The following is a 16234-nucleotide window of genomic DNA, read 5'->3' as shown; positions in this document are numbered from 1 at the left end:
GACACTTAATTATTGCCTAGCTGTATGACCTTGGTCGAGTTACTTAACCCCATTGCCTTGCAAAAACCAAAAAAAAAAAAAAATCATTTACCACATTCAGGGCTCTTAGTCATCTTGGAGAGTCCTGAAGGTTATGGAGAGAGAAAGGAGCCCCTCTCAAGGGCTCTTCATTGCACAGGTATGTCTTGGCTGTCTGCCTAGGCAGGACCTTGGGCTGGTGGTATTCCTCAAATCAGAGGCTACATGAGGAAGGATTGATCACACCCAGAAAAATCACAGATTCTTGAGTGATTGAAATAACAACCCTATGAAGGTCTAAGTAGTATTGCCCATTTTACATATGAAGAAACTAAGGCAAAGATAGGTTCCACAATTTATATCTTCTAATTTCTAATCCTTGACTCTGTCCATGGGAAACACTAAGGATGCCTTTGAAATGCCTTCTAATAAGGCCCCTCAGAGCGTGAGGAGTCTGGTGGGGAGGAAAGGCAGGGGTGCCTGGGTGCCTGTGGGTCCTTATGTGTCTTCCTGAATGTCTGTCTGCTAAACCATGGGATGCCTTTGTGTGGTATATTCACACACACACATGTCGATGTGGCCTTGTCTGGGGAGTCGACTGTCCCTAGTTTCACGATCTTATTCCCAGGCTTTTTTCTTTTTCTAGGACTGACCACGTCTTCTTGGAAAGGGGTGGTGGGAGGATCAAGAATGAGTGTAACAAATGCCCATTGAACACTGGGCATTTCAGAAGGAGCCCATCCCTTCCCTACCCACCGCAGCCTCTGATCTGGGAGCAAAGGCCCGGGGCCAAAGGACTGTGGCTTCTCTTTGACCTCTTGAACTAAAGTTTTTGGACAGGCGGGGGCTCTACAGTTCCCAGGCTGGGCAGAATAGGGGAGCCTGGCTCCTTGCCAGCTTAGTGGACTTCCTGGAATCCCAGCCTCCTGCAGCTGCCAGGGAGGGGAATGGAAGGGAGAGAGGCAGACCGGGTGGGAATGGCTGGGAGGCCAGGTTGGCAACTGTTCGGTCTATGATGGTCAAAGGAGGAGACACAGACAAAGAGAGTGGCCTGAGTATGGACAGTAGATCTCCTTTGCTAATGAGAATGTTTCTGCTCTAAACCAGCAGAGGCAGATTCTTAGACCCTCAATGAGTAACAAATACCTTCTAGAAGACTCAAAAGTTCTGTCCATTTTTTTAATCTATTTATTCTTTGGCCAAGGACAAGAACATTTGATTTGCTTTGTTTTAGGTCCTCTTTAACAGTCCTGGATGGTTATTTACCTTAAACAAGGCTGACTTAGTGATCTGTAAGCAGTCAGGTTTCCATATGTAGGCTAAAATATATAAACAGAGATGGCATCATGGACCACCATCAACAGGATACATTCTTTTACTTGGAGCCAAGTCAACAAATAAGTACTAAGGGGGCAGCTAGGTAGTATAGTGGAAAGAGCCCTGGCCTGGACCTGATTTCAGATCTGATCTCATACACTTACTGGCCAAGTACTTGGGCAAGTCATTTAATCCTGATTGTCATTAGAAAAAGAAAAACCAGAAAAGAAATGCATATTAAGCACATGAGTTATCAGACACTATGCTAAGCACTAGAGACGAAAGAAAGGCAAAAACCCATAATCTAATCTTGAGAACTCGCAATTCAATGATGGAGGCATCCTCAATGTTGTATTTAGAGTCAGGAACATCTGAGTTCACAGCCTACCTTAGATAAAAATACTAACTGTGTTTCTGAAAAAATCACTTAACCAATCCCAGCCTCAGTTTCTTCATCTGCAAAAATATAATAATAACGCCTACCTCCCAGGGTTGTTGTAAGGATTTACTGAGATAACATTTATAAAGCATTTTGTGAGCCTTAATACACTATATAAATGATAGCTATTTGGCATGACTTTTCCAGAAGGAAGTTACCTTGAACCCACCACGCTGTGGCTTCCCCTTCCCCCTTGTGATTGGGAGTATATTCATTTGTTCGATAGCAGGATGCTATTAAGGATGACCCTGTGGCGAGGAGATGAAGATTCCCTTTATCAGGATGCTCATGTTATTCTTACTCCCCTGTAACGCACCGAGAATGATTGTAGAATCAATCCCACTTCACAGATGAAGAGACTGAGGTCAGAAAGGTTAAGCATCTTGACCATAACCTTTCACCAATCTAAAGACAAAGCTAGACTAGAATTCATCTTTCTTGACTGACAGCCCAGATCTCTTTCGTTACAAGAAGCAGCATGGCGTAATCAAATGTTTACTGGAGATGAAGTGAGGCCACCTCTATTTAAATATTGGCTCTGAGGTCTTCTAGCTTTACATCCCCAAGCTCATGTGATGTCTCTTGAGTCTCAACTTTCTCATCTGGAAAACGGGCATAATCGTACTAGCATTACCTTCCTCATGGGACCATCGCAATGCTTTATGACCTTTAAAATACAAAGAAATGATCTTTATTATCATCCTCATCCTCATGGCCAAGCTCCATCTGAGACAGAGATTTTAAACCTGGGTTCATACTTTCCCCAACATGTCTATAGAGAGCTTTCAGGGAGTTTGACCTTAGACTGGGGAGAAAATTACATCTTTACTTTCTCTTCACTTTAGTTTTCTCTGTAACTTTGTTTATTTGAAAATAGGATTCGAGGAAGGATCCAAAGGATTCTTCATGCTGACCAAAGGATCCTTGTTACCCAAAAAGTGAAGCAGCCTGGTCTATGGCCTGGCCACCCTTTGCAAACCATCCAAGCAGTGCCCACTGCTTGGACCCACATCTGCTTCCCCTTCTCTCTGTGCACTGGCAGGGCCAACATATGGCAAGCACTCTTTATTAATGGGTCAACACAGCTGGAGGGAAGCAGAAGGTAAGGGCCAGAAAGAACTATTCTTCTCTGTCAGAACAGAATAGGAAGAAATAGTAAGGCAGGAAAGAGAGAGGGAGAGAAAAAAGGTAGGAAGGGGGGGGAGGAAGGTAGGAAATGTTTATTAAGAACCAACTGCTTGCCAGACACTATTAAATATTAAAAATATCCCATTTGACACTTCCAACAAGCCTGGAAGGTAGATTCTATTAGGTAGGTTCTCCATTTTACACATGAGAAAACTAAGGCAAACACGAATTAAGTGACTTAAGCTTCTGCACAGAAGAGGCAGACTCTGACCTCCAGGCTTCTCACTCCCACCCCATTGATTCATCCACCCCAGGAGGCTGAGGGAGATGACCCCACCCCTTGTTTTTCAGCCCTGGGAGACTGTCAACCTGCCTGTGTTCTGTTGCTTTTCAACTTCTCAGTAGCATGTTCTGCTCCAGAATAATGTCTGCTGGCAGCCTGAGAAATTAAGAGAACAAATAGAGAATAATTTGTGAAAGGATACAATGGACTCTGAAGGGCTTCCAGGCCCACAGGGGTCTCTGCAATGAGTCGGGATCAACTTGGCCCTCTTCACTGTCCCCACCCTCTCAGCAGCTGATCGGTGCTTTCTGTCACCACCACCCCTACCCCCCAGGCCCTAAGAGGCCTTGGATGAAGAGGACAGGAGGCAGAGGAGTTGAGGTGAGGGGAAGGCAGTCTGGGGATCTGGGAGGAGAACCAAACAGCCAGCAAGCGGGAGTCACCCCCCTCACGTGGGCTGTGGAAGCAGCAACTGCCTGGCTTGGAGGTGGGAAATGGGGGGCACTGTGCCAGTCGCTTGGTCGGTGCTCCTGGAAGGGAAGCTATTACTGGCCTGCCAGCGGCTTCCTGATGCCAGTGAGAAAAAAGCCCCAGCACCAGGGTCTGAAGGAAAGAAAACCTGGCTTGGTTTCCATGACATTGGGTGCTCTGCTCCAGAAACAGGCGCAGTTGTTTTAGAAAATGCATAGACCACTGTGGGTCTCATGCCAGGCAGACCCCTCATCATTTGACTTTTCTCCTTGGGCAAATCTCTTACTCTCTCCCTTGGCCTCAGTTTCCTCATATGTAAAATAAAAGTCCCTTTCAGCTATGAGCTTATAATTTTGGTTTTTGAGAAAGAAACAAAGAAGGAAAATTTATGGTTTAAGAAGCAAAGAAGGAAGGAAGGAAGGAAGGAAGGAAGGAAGGAAGGAAGGAAGGAAGGAAGGAAGGAAGGAAGGAAGGGGAGGGAAAAGGGAGGGAGGGGGAGGGAGGGAGGAAGGAAAGAAAGAAAAAGTTATGATTTAGAACTGTAGTTTCCTCAGAATTAGGAATTCTCTCGGTGGATACAGATCAGCAACAACATGGCCTCTAAGTTTTTGGCTTGGAATGGTGCCTGGGGCAGTGAGAGTCTTTGGGTTTTGCTCTGAGCTGTCCACTCAGGACTGGACGGTTGTGGAGGTGCGGGACTGCCATCCTCTCCATGGGCTCATTCAGGACCCCCGGCTAAGGCCAAGCCTGGTGTGGTCTTTTCCTGGGGTCAAAGAGAGATTGGGGGCCGGCCTGCCCTGAATACTGGTATTCAAACTTGGGATGGGGAGATTTTTTTAAAGAAAGGGATACGAGGAAGGGGGAAGGGGAAGGGATGCTCAGTCACCTGTTGGAAAATGGATGACTTAAGTATGCTTGTAATGCTGGTGATGTGAACTATCCGATCCTTTGCAAACCTAATCCAACTTTCCCAGTCCTTCCACCATCCCCTCTATGTTAGGAGGGTGGTCAGGGGTGGGGGCGCCATTCCAGTTCTCCTCCTCCTCCCCCAAACTTCTTTAACTCTGTCCTCCCCCTTGGGGTGGGGAGGTTGGAACTGAGGGCCTGGTCAGTGAGAAATGACTGCCAGCTGTGCAGAGGGGGAGGGGAGGCTGGGTCTCTCTGAGTTCATATTACTCTCCCACATAGAAGAAATGATGGTCCAGAGTTGGCCTTTCACAGTGCCTGAAATTCCACCATTAGAGTACCATTCATTTGGATGAAGTACTGTCTTCTCCTCACATCATTTTAATAGGAATCCCTATGGAAGAGGGTCACGTTAAGTCACTAACATGAGCCCCTCAGCCTTGGGAGGAAGATAGATGGGCTCAGTTGAGTCCCCTGAAGCCAAGCGAGATTGGCATCTCTGCCTGGAGCCCCCATGTTCACTGTTATGCCCTTTCCCCAGTCCAGACTGTGCCTGGTCTCCTCCCAGGCCAGCTTGGCTGAGCATGCCATTCTGCCATCTGCTCTGGGCCTGGAGAATAAGCCTCCTTCCCACCCAAAGAGGGTAGAGATGAGAGCAAAGCTGGGGCCCTCCCCCGCCTTCTGTTGACTCTGCCTGAGAGCTGAGACCCCCAAAGCCCATTTCCTCCTAAGGGAGCGAGACCCACTACACCTGGCCCCACCCAGCACTGGTGTTCCAAAGTCCACAGGGACAGGTCCAGCCTTCTCAGGGCCCTCCCAGCATGGAGTGGAGCCTAGAATATCCCAGCCTCCCAAAATAGAATGGCCGAGGGAAGTCCCCTTCACAGGAACAATCAGGTGGTAATGTTTCCAGGACCATGACGGCTTGCAAACCAGGGGACTCTTTTCTGGCTTCCTCATCCCTTCTCTTTCTCCATCCTTTTGCCTTTTAAGAGCTCCATGTCCTCCCCCACCCCACTCCAGCCTCTTCCCTCTGTCAAAATCACTCACACTGAGGTACCCAGTGTTAGGTGGGTGACCTCTCCCCTGGAGACTGAGCTTTAGCAGTGGACCTCAGAGCAATGCCCCCTAAAGGTAGAACCCAGAGTTCCAAACACTAGATGGGGACTAATTTCTTATTTCCAAAGGGGTTTTTCTGGTGCCCCAGAATTAATGCCCCCGCTGTGACTAAGATCAGCCTTAGCCTTAGAAGGGAACCAGATAGAGACCTCAGGAGTCACAAGAGAACATCAGAGGCTGGCATAGGGAGAGCCAAGGACTCCCTTCTCAGGACCCTGTGAGCCTTTCTGGAAGAAGCTAGAACATAAGCAGAGATGAACCTATGGTGATCCCAACAGGTCATACAAAATGAAGACTAGAGCTTACAGCTGTCCTTCCCCTTCCCCTGGGCAGGGAGAATTTCAGGATCCCTGGCTTTGGAACCATGGGATGTGGATTTGAATCGTCAGACAGCTGTTCAGCGTCTCTGGGAAATTCACTGCAGCTTCCTGGTCCTCAGTTTCCTTAACTAGAAAATGAGCATATTCACCTAAAAGGAGGCAGGACAGAACAGTGGAAAGAGCATTAGGTTTGGAGCCACAAGAACAGAGCTGGAAACTCAGTTCTTCTTAGAACTTCTGGGACCCAACACCACTTTTCAGCTTCCTTTTGTACATTGTCTTCCACACAGCTCCACCCCATTGCATTGTAAACTCTTTGGGGCAGGAAGTGTCTCCTTTCCATATCTGTGTCTCCAGCACAGTCCCTGGCACAGTTAATATTCATTGACTGTCTCACTTGGCCAAGTCACTTGTAAGCTCTCTGAGACTCAATTTCCTTGTCTATAAAAATAAGACCTTGGAGATGCCACTAAAGTCTCATCTAGCTTTAAATCTATGGTACAATCAACACTTTTACTGTCTTCAGGGTCCAAAATCTACCAGATTTCCACAATCTTGTTTATTTGATGAATGGGTGAAGATGGAGGGGATTAGGTGGCCTTTAAACAGTGGTCATTCTCTTGGGAGTTCCTACTATGCTTGAACTCCGGGATGGGTCTTTCTCAACCAAAATGGACATATGTTCACTGGGGGAAAGCAATTCATTCTGGGAGCCAAGAATCTGTTGGAGATTCCAAGAGAATCACGGACAGTCTGGGAGATTGGCAAGACTCAGCCTTCTCCGTCTCCAACCAAACTGACCCCCCATGCATGGAAGTCCTCTTTCACAAAGTGTCTGGGGGTGGGGTACCAACTAATGCTGAAGAGAACAGTAAAAATATCCCCAGAAGGCTAACCATAGGAGTCCAGGAGAAAAGGAGGTCCTCTATTCCCATCCCTACCCCCACCCCATTCCTTCAGCCACCCCTGGCTTAAACTAAGGAGCCCTCCATCTCACCATTGTGTCCATAGCCATGGTCAGCCACAAAACCATCCCATCACACATCCCTCCCACCCAATTTTCCTACCAGCCCACTATCCACCATCCTACCCCACCCCTTTTCCACTCCTAGTTCCTGGAATATTGGCTTCACAGGGGAAGGCGCCCCAAGAGTTAATCCCCATGTTCTTGTGTCCAGCTGTTTTTCTCTGCAGCTGTGCTGGCTCATCAGGTGACAATCCCCCTCTCCCCCCAAAGACAATCTCACTCCTAAGCTGAGGGAAGGGAGAGCCAAGTTGGCAGGGCTATTTTGAAACAAAAGAAGTTGCTCCCTCACTCCCATGGGAAGGGAGGAGGGAAGAGAAGGGGCTGTCTGCTGGGAAATAGGGAACATGAGCAAGTCTGTAGAGGTCTGCTCTTCTCCCCACCCTCTCTCCCACACTCCTGCTCATATAGCTACCTAGAATCAGAGGACCTAACATCTAAATCTGGAAGAGACTTCAAGGCCATTTAGTCTAACCTCATCATTGTACAGACGAGGTCTTACCCAAAGTCACCCACCTAAGAAATGGTGGATGGTTCACACTTGACTTCTGTGGTTCCAAGGTCAACCCTCTTTCCACTGTCCCAAGTTTGTTCCTTAGGGGAATTTGAGGCTCCTCACACAGGTAGAGCCCCAAGTACAACCCCAACCCCCTGGGGGGGGGGGGGTTGTAGTTTCTGTATAGTGAACATTTGAGTGCAGCAAGAAATGGATGTTATAGACGTAGCATTTCAGGGAGAGCCTCATTCATGGTGGGGCTTCCCAGGAGCCAATGGAGCATGAACTCAAAGCATAGGAAGGAGTTTATCATCTTATTACTGTTCCTTTAAAGGGTGTCTAGGAAGGAAAAAAATTAAAATAATAGTACCTACCATAATAATAACTCACATTTGGTAGCTTTGGATAGAGCGCTGGGACTCCAGTTAGGGAGACCTGGATTCAAATGGAGCCTCAAACACTAGTTGTCTGACTTTGTTCACCTCACTTTCCTTATCTGTAAATTGAGAATAATATCATCTGCTTCTCAAGTTTCTCAGGAGGATCAAATGAGCTATTTTAGAAGTGTTTAGCACAAATTATATAAATACTAGCTCTCATTGGTATCATTATTCATAAAAATAATACCAATTATTATGGTATCATTAGTATTGGGAGTTCTTGTGACAATTAATGAGATAATAATTATAAACATATATAAAATTATATATTTTTAAAATATATGTTTTAAATATTTAAAAATTTTAAATGGATTAAAACTTAAATGAAAACTTTTTAAATTTGTTTTAACATTTAAACTATATAATAGCTTATATAAATTATATAAAGTAAGTGTTTCTATTACAATAGTTTATAGCATTTTATGATTTACAAAGTTTACTATCAACCAAGCATGACCTGAGCAGTTCACAGCAGCCAGCACACAGTAGGTACTCAATCCATACTATCTATCCTAGCTTGCTTGGTGATGTCAGTAGCTCCCAAAGATTCAAGGATCAGCACCATCATGTTGATGATTCTCTATTTATCCATCCCAAACTTCTCTCCTCACCTCCGGCTCACATTTCCAGTTACCTATTGGACATCTCATTGGAGTCACAATATGCAAACAACTCTGCATATATTATACAGTGTTGATGGTGGTGATATGTAGAAAGACACAAATGGTGAAAGAGACTGGAAAAGGTCTCTTGAAAAAAGTGAGACTGGGGGCAGCTAGGTGGCGCAGTGGATAAAGCACCAGCTCTGGAGTCAGGAGGACCTGAGTTCAAAACTGGCCTCAAACACTTAATAATGACCTAGCTGTATGATCCTGGGCAAGTCCCTTAACCCCATTTCCTTGCAAAACCAAAAAAAGAAAAACGTGAGATTGGAGCTGAGTCTTCAAGGAAGTCAGGAAGCAGAGATGAAGAGGGAGTGAATTCTAGGCATGGGAGCCAGTGGAAAGACAATCTCAGGAGATGGGTCGTGTTTGAGGAGCAGCAAGGAGACTGGAGTCATTGCATCACCAAGCACAAGAAGAGCAAGGTCTAGAATGCATTGGAAAAGTAGGAGGGAGCCGGGCTGTAAAAGATCTGAAAAGTCAACTAGAGATGTTTAGATTCCAGATGATGAGGAGCCACTTGAGTGAATGGGGGTTGGGGCTGATCTTCTCAGGTCTGTGCTTTAGGAAGATCCATTCGACAGCTGGCTTTCAGCTGAAATAGAGTGGGGAGAGACTTGAGGCAGAAAGGATCATCCAGAAAGTTCTGGCAGTAGTCTAAGCGTGAGCTGGTGAGGACTTGCACAGGAGGAGGTGGTATCGGGAGAGAGGGGGGTGCTCCTGGGAGATACTTCAGAGATAACATCAACAGGACCTGGGGTTAGATTGGATATGGCGGGGTGAGAAAGAGAAAGGAGCCCAGAATGACCCTCTGGTCGTGAATTAGGTGCCTGGGGAGATGGTCACGCCCTCAGTCGTAACAGAGGAATTAGGAAGGGGTGATAGGAGTGAGTTAGTATTATTGTTGCTATTATCATTTTAATTTTTTCTTTCCTAGACACCCCTTAAGGGAGCAGTAATAAGATGCTAAACTTAGTCCCAGACTTTGGGTTCGTGCTCCATTGCCCCACCGTAACAAGCTCAGTTTTGAGTATAAGATATCCACGAGATTGCCAGTGTGAGATGTGTAATAGGTAATTGGAAATGTGAGCCTGGAGGTCAGGACAGAAGTTAGGGATGGATAAATAGGGAATCATCAACATGATGATGATGGTTATTGGATCTCTGGGAGCTATTGACATCACCAAGCAGAGAGGAGAGGAGAGGAGAGAGGAGAGGAGGAGAGGAGAGGGGAGGAGGGGAGGGGAGGGGAGGAGGGGAGGGGAGGGGAGGACCAAGGACAAACCCATGGGATCAGGGGACAGCTATAGTTAGTGGCAGTGAACTGGACAAAGATCTGGCAAGAAAGCCTGAGAAGAAGCAGACACACAGGAGAACTAGGAGGGAATAGCTCACAAAAATTGAAAAGAGGAAAATTTATCTTTTAATTTTGATAAACAATGTTCAAAATCTTTTAGCCTTTTTTTTTTTGCAAGGCAGTGGAGTTAAGTGGCTTGCCCAAGGCCACACAGCTAGGTAATTACCAAGTGTCTGAGGTCAGATTTGAACTCAGGTACTCCTGACTCCAGGGCTGGTGCTCTATCCACTGTGCCACCTAGCTGCCCCTCAAAATCTTTTAACACTGATAATGTTAAAAGCTGCAGAGAAGTCAAGGACACAGAGAAAAAGCCATTGGATTTGGCAATTAAAAGAATACTGTTTTGGTTAAATAAGGTCAAAATCCAGATTGCACAGAATTTAGAAGAAGAGAATGAAAAGAGAAGTGAAAACATCCATTTAGAAGTTTTTTCAAAGTTAGTCATGCACAAATGCACCGTTGGTGAAATTGTGAACTGATACAACCATTCTGGAGAGTAATTTGGAATTATGCCCAAAAGGAATAAAAATTTGCATACCCTTTGGTCCAGCCATTATCACTGCTAGATCTGTATCCCAAAGAGATCACAAAACAGAAAAAAAGGACCCAAATGTACAAAAATGTTTTAGAAGCTTCTTTTGTGATGGCAAAGAATTGGAAGTTGAGGGGATGCTCATCCATTGGAGGATGACTGAACAAGTTGTGGGACATAACTGTGATGGGTTACTACTATTCTATAAGAAATGATAAGCAGGAGGATTTCAGAAAAACCTGGAAAGATTTACATGAACTGAAGAAAAGTGAATTAATTAAGCAGAGCCAGGAGAGTAGTGCACAGGGTAACAGAAACATTGTATGATGATCCATTGTGAAAGACTTAGCTCTTCTCACTTAAGACAATGATACAGAATAGTTCCAAAGCGATGAAAAATGCTGCCATATCTAGAAAAAGAATCGACAGATTTTGAAAGCAGATTGAAGCATACTTTTTAAAAACTTTACTATTGGGAGATGAGAGAAAGTTGGTCTGTTTTCTTTTGCAACATGACTAGTATGGAAATGTTTTGTATAACTGTGTGTGTATAATCTGTATCAAATTCCTTGCCTTCCCTCCAATTTCTGTTTCTGACCCAACCCTGCATCTTGCCTCCCTAGTAGCTGGCAGTCACTTCGCTTGGACTAAGGTTTTCGAAAGCGAAATCCAGTGTTCTTTCCATTATGCCCTAGCCATGGTCCATCACACTTTTTTGGAGATGCTTCCACCTGACTCAGAACTTGTCATCCCATTTAGATCTTAATCTCCCATCAAGCTCACTCCTGTGCCACTGGCTAAGGCTTCACTCACTACCCAGTTTTCAACTCTGGGGTCTTCTCTAAGCCTAGGAGACTATCCCTAGCTAATTTCCCTTTAAGGGAAAACACGGGGTAAGGGTGAAACCAGTGGCTATGCTGGGGAGTGGGTATCGGATCGTGGCACCCATGCTTTCCATTTCCTGACTCCAGGGTCTCGGCCTCTCCATGGGGATGACTATGCCTTCTAACCCCCTTTATCTCTGGCGACGTCCAACGGGGCTGAATCGAGTTCGGAGAGCCTGGGTCATCCCACCCATCAGTGTGTCTGAGAACCACAAGCGGATTCCCTACACTCTAGTGCAGGTTGGTAGGGGCACTCAGGGGTTTGGGGCAGGGGACAGAAGGGATGTCAGGACCCTCCATGTGTACAGGAGAGGAAAATGAAACAGCCCTACACAGAAGTTCGAATGCCCGCCAAATCTCAAGGGCAATTCCCACCTGCATCCCTGCCTCCTCCCAAGGCCTCCATCTGTGACTTTCCCAATAGAAGCTAGAAACTTCTACCCAGAATCCCTAAACAAATGGGGGGCAAAGTGGGGGAGGAGGAGGAGAGGGCTGATAAGGGGGGCCAGTCACCCTATTTCTCATCAGGAAACATTTAAGAACCTACTTCATGTAAGACAGCACGCTAGGTCCTAGGGAGACAAAGATGAAATAAATAATATATACCTTCCTCTCAAGGACCTTAAGGTCTAATGGGAAAAGGAGAGAAGAGACTCACTAATAAATAGGTATATTACAAAGGAGAATGTGATAGGGGCACAGGAGAATCCAAAATGTTCAAGGTTTAGGAGGGGCAGAATACTTTAGACAGGGAAGGCTTAATGGAAGAGGCAACCCTGAAGTATGGAAAGGATTTCACCAGGTGAAGATGAGTCACATATTCACCAGGTGATAATAGTCCCTACTCACTAGGATCCTCGGGCAGAGATCAGAGAATATATACAAATTCATACAAATACTTCTTTACCAAGAGGAAACCACGAGGAAAGATGGAACCCCCACAGGTTAGTCCCCACATCCCTGAGCTCAGATTTGGAGTTAGAAGGGACCTTAAAATGTCATCCAATGCTAATACTTTACAGATGAAGAGAATGAGGTTCAGCAAGGTTTAAGTGACTTGTCCAAGGTCTTGTAGGGAGTAAAAGGAAGATTTGAATTTGCCCTGACTCCAGACATTCCGCTATATTATAATGCTTCTCTTACCTGTCCGTCTTCTCTCCTGGAGCAGATCAAGTCAGATAAACAACAGCTGGGTGGCGTCATCTACAGCATCAAGGGTCCCGGGGTAGATGAAGAGCCTTTTGGAATCTTCTCCATCGATAAATACACCGGGAAGGTGTTCCTCAATGCTACATTGGACCGAGAGAAGACTGACCACTTTAGGGTAGGGGCTACTGGCAAGAGGAGCTTGTTCTAGCCTAACCCAACCCCCATTGCTCAATCCACTACAAGCTCCCATCCCTGTCAGGGTCCTTCCCAGCACTCAACCTGTTGGTGGACTCAACAGAAAAGTCACACCTGAGACACTTGGCCAGAGTGACAGCCCAAAGTCAGCCCTACCTAGAGCCCATCCATATATAGAGAGAAGTATATTTTCCTCCTTTATACAGATGAGACTCCCATGACTGTGTGGTTCAAGTGACCTTCCCAAAACCACCCAGTAAGGGACAGAGCAGCTAACCTCAGAAGCCAGGTCTCTGAATTTATGTCCCAAACTCATTGCACTATCCATGTGGCTACTCAGAGGGAGTACCCATGATGCCAGCCCTAGCTCTCTTCTCCCTTAGCTAAAAGCCTTTGCCCTGGATCTGGGAGGGTCCACCCTGGAGGAGCCGACTGACCTGGAGATTGTGGTGGTGGATCAGAATGACAACAGGCCAGTTTTCCAACAGGAAGTATTCACCGGGCACGTACTAGAGGGAGCTATCCCAGGTGAGGCTGATCATTCCTCCTCTACCTAAGAATGTTCCTTGTGATACTAGAAAAAGATCCTGGGTAGACTGTGATCCCCCTGGTTCCCCCAAATCTTAGAAGTTTCTTTGAAGGACTTTAAGTAAATGGGGGTCATTAAAATTAGACCAGAGACCTCCTAGATAAATAACCATATTTTATTTGAAGTTTCCAAAACTTATAAATGTTTACAAAGACACAAAAGAGCACCGACCCTGGAGTCAGGAGGACCTGAGTTCAAATTTGACCTCAGACACTTAATAATTATCTAGCTGTGTGGCCTTGGGCAAGCCACTTAACTCCATTGCCTTAAATAAATAAAAATTTTAAAAAAGCAAAGACACAAAAGCAGAATGCATTTTAAAAAACTACAACTTTATTCAAGCTTTGGAAAATAAACTACCTGCAGTGTGATTATAGCAAAGGGGCTAAACTCTTAGCAATAAAGATGATGATCTTTCTACCTCCAAGCTTATCACAATGCACTGGGCAGTGATGACTTATGCAAATATAACAAGATCTGTTGTTTGATTCCCACACTAGAACTAATCTCATCACTAGCTACTGTTTATGTTGGATATTGGATGATTTCTTTATTGAAATGGAATTTCCCTTCCTCGCCTATCTGTGACATTGGTTCTAATAGGCTTTTGACGGTTGGAAAACATTGAACTAATCCCTATTTGTTCAAATCATCAACCTTGGCTGTTGCATCCTGGATATCCCCTGGTTGACATTGGGACATCCCCAACAACCTTCCCTCTTCATTTTGGGCTCCTCCAAATTAGCTACCCAGACTTTTTTGGTCTGCTCCAGTAAATCTATTTGTGCCTCAGTTACTGGGGATGCTGAGTAAATGAGCTTTCAACTGCGAATATTTGAGGTCATTGTTCCACCTATAGAGCAAGGCCACTGGAACTTGGTCTGTCTGTCTGTCCTTCCCAGGTACCTATGTCACAAAGGCTGAAGCCACCGATGCTGATGACCCAGAGACAGACAATGCAGCCTTGAGATATTCGATTCTGGACCAGGGCGAGACGGAGCATTTCAGCATCAATGAACTTACAGGGGAGATCCGAACGGTGCAAGTGGGTCTGGATAGAGAGGTGAGGGTCCCTTGGACCATGATGGATCAGCTAGGAGTGGGCACAGGGATGCTATTCTCACTACCAGGCACCTGAGCATTTGCCTGTGTATCACTGTAATCCTACACAGAAGAGATAAGGAGAGAGGTATCCCTGCTCTGTAAGAAGAAAAATGGCAGTAGCCTAACCCTTTGGTAGCCAGGTGGGTCAGTGGATAGAGCACCAGGCCTTTATCCATTCAAATTTGGTGTGACCCTGGGCAAATCACTTCACCCTGTTTGCCTCAGTTTCCTCATCTGTAAAATGAATTGGGGAAGGAAACCACTAAACCACTCAAGTCTCTCTGCCAAGATAACTCCAAATAGAGTCACAAAGTGTTGGGCATGACTGAACAACTTCGCTATTCCAAGGATTGTTGAAATGATCCTGGGAGCTCTTCCAAATAATGATAATAATAGTAATAATGGCACTTAAACTGAGTCGTGAGTTTTATAAATAGTTTTACATATGTCATCTAATTCTTATGACAACTCTGGGCTAGGTATCATTATTATTCCCATTTTACAGATAAGGAAATAGAGGGGAAGAGAGATTAAGTGACTTGCCCAGGATTATACAGCTAATAAGTGAGGTTGACTTAACTCAGGTGTTCCTGAAACAAAGTCCATTACTCTATCCCACTGCCAGTTTGAGAAGGCGTACACTGGTAGAGGAGATGGGAGCTGTGGCCTCTTCTAGTTTGGGGCAGAGGGGAGAAGAGGGGACTTTTTCATTTGCTATTGTTTAAAAAATAAAAAAAGGTTTGGGGTCAGCTAGGTGGTGCAGTGGATAGAGCACCAGCCCTGGAGTCAGGAGGACCTGAGTTCAAATCCGACCTCAGACACTTAATAATTACCTAGCTGTGTGGCCTTGGGTAAGTCACTTAACCTCTTTGCCTTACAAAAACATTGGGGAGCAGGCTAAACTGTGGAGGTTTGTTACTTCTCCTCCCTAGCAGCGATCCAGTCAGGAATCAGCCCTCCTTCTGAGATGCTACCACCAAGTACATATGTACCAGGTAGGAAGGGGAGGGAGTTTGGAGTAGCAAATGATGATCAACTTTGAACTCTGAAGTTTCCTTCTACCTGCTCCATCCAGAATCTCAGCCCTTGGAATTAGTCCTCCATGAAGGTCCCCAGTCTAGGGTACACCAGGTTTTCAGCCCCTGATCCTGAAGTTCTGAGAACTCTCTCCAGAATTCTTTATCCCCTTCCTCATTCTGCAAGCCAGCCATTACCCTGGCCCTACCAGTCAGGTAGATGAGAGAACTACTCCCCAGATGACTGATGACTTTCTTCAGCTAAGTTGTACCTTCATCTCTATGTCTTTCCCTCTGCCCCAGGTGGTTGGAATTTATAACCTAACACTGCAGGTGGCTGATATGTCTGGGGATGGACTCACCAACACTGCCACTGCTATCATCTACGTGGACGATGTCAATGACAATGCCCCAGAATTCATCAGGGAGGAGGTATTGCCCCTTTTCTTCACTCCCTCCCCAAACTCCACACTTACCCCAGCTGCTCCACCATGGGAATTTCAGGTTCTGCTCCACTCTTATAGCCAGTCCTGGTCTTAGCACCAAAGACTTCTCTTCCATAAGTCTTTAAACCATTTAGCTGTTGGTCATGGGTGGGACATGTTTCATGGTTGAGAGTGGCCAGGTGGGTCAGTCAATCAATAAGCATTGATTAAGTAAACTATATGCTCAGAGTTGGAGAGACAAAGGCAAATACAGCCCCTGCCCTCAAGGAATTTTCAGTCTAATAGGGTGTCTGCAAGTATTTCTAAGACGATATGAATAATGTCTATATGCAGAATCTC

General features: G+C 45.6%; 1 protein-coding gene across 1 annotated transcript in view; it reads left to right on the top strand.

Annotated features, from left to right (window-relative positions):
• Positions 1-16234, top strand: part of CDH15 (cadherin 15) — a 30847-nt gene that overhangs the window by 7562 nt on the left and 7051 nt on the right. The window contains exons 2-6 of the mRNA XM_074223046.1: positions 11484-11636; positions 12565-12720; positions 13124-13268; positions 14232-14392; positions 15753-15881. Coding sequence (XP_074079147.1) covers positions 11499-11636; positions 12565-12720; positions 13124-13268; positions 14232-14392; positions 15753-15881 — 729 coding nt within the window. The 5' untranslated portion in view covers positions 11484-11498. The remainder of the gene's footprint in view (positions 1-11483; positions 11637-12564; positions 12721-13123; positions 13269-14231; positions 14393-15752; positions 15882-16234) is intronic.

This window comes from Macrotis lagotis, chromosome 1 (assembly GCF_037893015.1).
Source record: "Macrotis lagotis isolate mMagLag1 chromosome 1, bilby.v1.9.chrom.fasta, whole genome shotgun sequence".
Lineage (NCBI taxonomy): Eukaryota > Metazoa > Chordata > Mammalia > Peramelemorphia > Peramelidae > Macrotis > Macrotis lagotis.
Note: the sequence above shows the minus strand (reverse complement) of the source record. Positions and strands in the feature narration are given on the sequence as shown.